At 42.3% G+C, this 3,938-nt stretch overlaps 1 protein-coding gene across 1 annotated transcript in view; it reads right to left on the reverse strand.

The window, feature by feature from the left end:
* Nucleotides 1-1,657: 1,657 nt before the first annotated feature.
* Nucleotides 1,658-3,938, reverse strand: part of LOC118416232 (UDP-glucuronosyltransferase 2A3-like) — an 8,291-nt gene continuing 6,010 nt past the window's right edge. Inside the window, exon 5 of the mRNA XM_035821316.1 lies at nt 1,658-1,690. Coding sequence (XP_035677209.1) covers nt 1,658-1,690 — 33 coding nt within the window. The remainder of the gene's footprint in view (nt 1,691-3,938) is intronic.

The raw sequence follows: 3,938 nt of genomic DNA on the forward strand, positions 1-3,938 counted from the left end.
CTGAAACAGAAATGGGCAGATGGGCTGTTAATACAAGAGGTAAAACAGAAAAGAGAACTATGAATAGGAGTGCTGTTTTGTGCATGCTCTTATAAGTAAACAAGTATTCACTACTATTTGGCACAGGGAGATCTGTGTACACATGTATATATGAATCATGATACAGTAGCCAGCACTGTTGAGCATATGGAGCTCTTATACTGCATTTGGAACCTTTACGCTGTGATTCACAGTTGGGCCCCTACGTTGCTTTTCAACCAACGAAAGGAGCTGTTCTGTTGTTTTGCAAAAACATTGGAACCGTCAAAATACAGGGATAGTGGTTCTCAGTGACTGTTTTATTTTTTGGTGAGAATACCCTCGACCTCCCTACGATACTATTACTAATGCCTGCGCCACATGCCACGTTTCTTCACAGAGCCCCCTTCGCTGTAAAAAAAAATCCTGGTGAGAACCCTTGTACAGATTAGTATTCATGACAATCTCAGATTGGTATCAGATAGAGTCTCTTCTAACATAAAATGGGTTAGACCTGTAGCTGGAAGATCCCAATTTCAAGATGGCCTACGGGACAATCATTCACTATTATCATGCATCCCAATCTCTACAATCACAATATTTGCATGTATATGTGTGTGTCTGTGCACTGTGTGTCTGTGTATGTGTGTGAATGTGTACATGTATGTAGGCATCTTTGTGTGTGTACGTGTGTGTGTACAGTATGTCTATGAATGGCTAAACAGTAACGTTGTGTGTGTTAACATACTAGTAGTAGCCTCATGAGTCATTACCATACTAGTGTCTAGTAACACTTGCATGTCAGTATGTACTTGTATGTGAATATGTGTGTGTGTATGTGTGTGTGTCCAACTACATGAACCCTCGAAGTCTCCGTATGACTATGATTATGAATACTATGATTATTATCATTATCAAGATCTTCAATCAAATATCAGATAATTTCCTGTATGCATCGGAAACCTAACGAGGCCCATGCATTAGCAGGGCCAATCTAGCCGCCCCTGACATTTGAGTAAAAGGCCTTTGGTCAATTACAGTGAATGCAAATTGGCAGGTGGCACCTGAAGGGTTAATCAGCTGATGTGTCACTCAGCTTTTGGCATAACACACCAGTTCCTACTTCCTAGCTACTGTCATATCAATTATCATTCATTGTATCAGATCTAAACATACCTATACCGTATACGCTACCGTAAATAATTTCATCAGGTTGGTCAATACTCATAAAGTTCTTTTAGACCCAACCATAAACAGCTCGATAAACATCTCTGAGCCCGGAGTGCGAAAACTGATGCAAAACCTGGACCCCAAAAAGGCTCCTGGTCCCGACGGCATCAGTCCTAGGTTGCTGAAAGAATTGGCAGTCGAGCTAGCACCAGCACTCACTCTCCTTTTTCAGTCTTCACTCGAGTCGGGTGTCGTACCACGAGATTGGAGAACAGCAAATGTTACCCCAGTCTATAAGAAAGGGGAACGCTATCGTCCTGAGAATTACAGGCCAATTTCCCTTACCAGTATTCCATGTAAGATAATGGAGCATATTGTTACTAGTACGATTATGTCTTATGTAGAAGAAAATGAAATCATATGTAAAGAGCAGCATGGGTTCAGACGCCGCCATTCCTGTGAAAGCCAGTTACTCGGACTTGTGGATGACTTGTCTGTTGACCTTGAACAGGGGAGACAAACAGATGCCCTGATAATGGATTTTAGCAAGGCATTCGACAAAGTTTGCCACTCCCTACTCATCCATAAGTTAAACTACTACGGCATCACAGGGTCGCTGCAGACCTGGATCCAGAGCTTCCTCACCGACCGCCGGCAAGCGGTAGTAGTGGAAGGCTCAACTTCAAGTTTTGTACCAGTAGATTCAGGAGTGCCGCAGGGATCTGTTCTAGGCCCCACCCTGTTTCTGTTATATATAAACGACCTCCCTACCAGTTTGTCGTCTATTGCTCGTCTGTTTGCAGACGACACCTTGGCACACAAAACCATCAGCTCGACTAGGGATCAGGAAGTACTTCAAGAAGACTTGGATCGTCTTGCTGAGTGGGAGCAAACCTGGATGATGAGTTTCCATCCAGACAAGTGCCAAGCACTCCATATCACAAGGAAGAGGGTCCCCCAAACAATGAACTACAAACTTCATGGTCACACTCTTGTCTCAACCAAGGAAGCCAAGTATCTAGGAGTGACAATTACCTACAATCTCACTTGGTGTACGCACATCGCAAACATCACGAACAAGGCCAGCAGAACCCTAGGTTTTCTGAGAAGAAACATAAAGGTAGGATCCAAAAAGATAAAAAACCTTGCTTATGTTACATTAGTCCGACCATTACTAGAATTTGCTAGTCCCGTTTGGGACCCCTATACAGCAAAGGACATAGCGAAGCTCGAAGCGGTCCAGCGTAGGGCTGCCCGGTGGGTGTCAAACAGGTATCGACGGTCCTCCAGTGTCAGCGAAATGCTTCACGACCTTGAGTGGCCAACACTCCAGGAGAGACGACGGAGGGCCAGATTGGTCACTTTTTATAAATACCACTCAGGGGATCTGGCTATTAACTGCAAAACGAGTCCCGCTCCACAAGCTAGAAGTTCGAGATCGACCCATCCCGCAGCATACAAGGTACCGACTAGTAGAACCCAATATAGGCAAAATGCCTTCTTCCCACGTACAACTAGAGACTGGAACGGCCTCCCAGCGGAGGTGGCGCTATCGCCATCCTTGTCTATGTTTAAATCCAAAATATAATCCCCCCTCAGTCTGCGCAGTGAACCTCTCCATGTTGCCACGGCTGCAGAATCCTCAAAAAGATGAGGTTGGCAGCCTAACCGAAAGAAGAAGAAGACCATGAGGGTAGTACTCACATCCAATGTTTGATGTCTGTCAGACACCACCATCAGGGTTAGAAGCAGATCCAGTCATTCTAACCCTGATGATGGTGTCGGACTGACATTGAAGCGTTGGGTGTGAGTACCACCCTGGTTGTGTTTAAAAGAACTTCACTGTATATTTATACTTTTCCCATGAAAGGGCACCGTCTGTCTTGTTGTATTTACCAATTATGTCAAGTATTGATTATTTCTGTATTTTCTTTCTGTCTCTGAAGTTTAAGGATGGAATGCTAGCTAGGTATAAATTTTCAGGCTGAAGGGCGTGTGTCACTCAGCTTTTGGCATAACACACCAGTTCCTACTCCTAGTCCTACTGCCATATCATTCATAATTGTACCCAAACATATCTATATCCTTTTCCAATGAAAAGGCACACATATATCTTAGTTAGATACTAATAGATAGTATCTATGCTTTGAAATCACATACATATAGTATGATGTATATAGTTGATATTTTCAGTTGTGGTCTAGATAGTATTTACCACAAGGGAAAAAGATGAATTATAGATATACATGTACATGGAAATTTGATACAAAATCTTGAGGGAATTAGAAAAAAAATGAAATCAGATTGTGTCTGGTTTCAACAGACAAGGACTCAAAAACCTATCCCCTAGAACTGAAATAAAACTTTGAATTATACTCTCAACATATTGCAAATGTAGCACACAGTTGCAGTACATGTGTATAATTTGTGATATTCAAGACCACTAGAAATTGTGTACTACGTGATGATATTGACAGGCATTTCCGTTAGAATTTCTGAGAGTTTGCTTCAACCAGAAGTAAGACCTAATACGAAACTATATAGCCCATAACCTATAAAAAAAGTCAAAAGCGCACAGTGAGAGAGGAAAGACAGCACATGTGACCATCTTCCGACGAAACAAGCGGATAATAGAGACAACAACAACAACAAACTATATAGCCCACGACATATAAAAAAGTCAAAAGCGCAACATTAAATTTCTTGATTTCTTTCATTTATGTCCTGTACAAATGGAACAAACAGCCTTG

This window comes from Branchiostoma floridae, chromosome 5, assembly GCF_000003815.2.
Source record: "Branchiostoma floridae strain S238N-H82 chromosome 5, Bfl_VNyyK, whole genome shotgun sequence".
Classification (NCBI taxonomy): Eukaryota; Metazoa; Chordata; class Leptocardii; order Amphioxiformes; family Branchiostomatidae; genus Branchiostoma; species Branchiostoma floridae.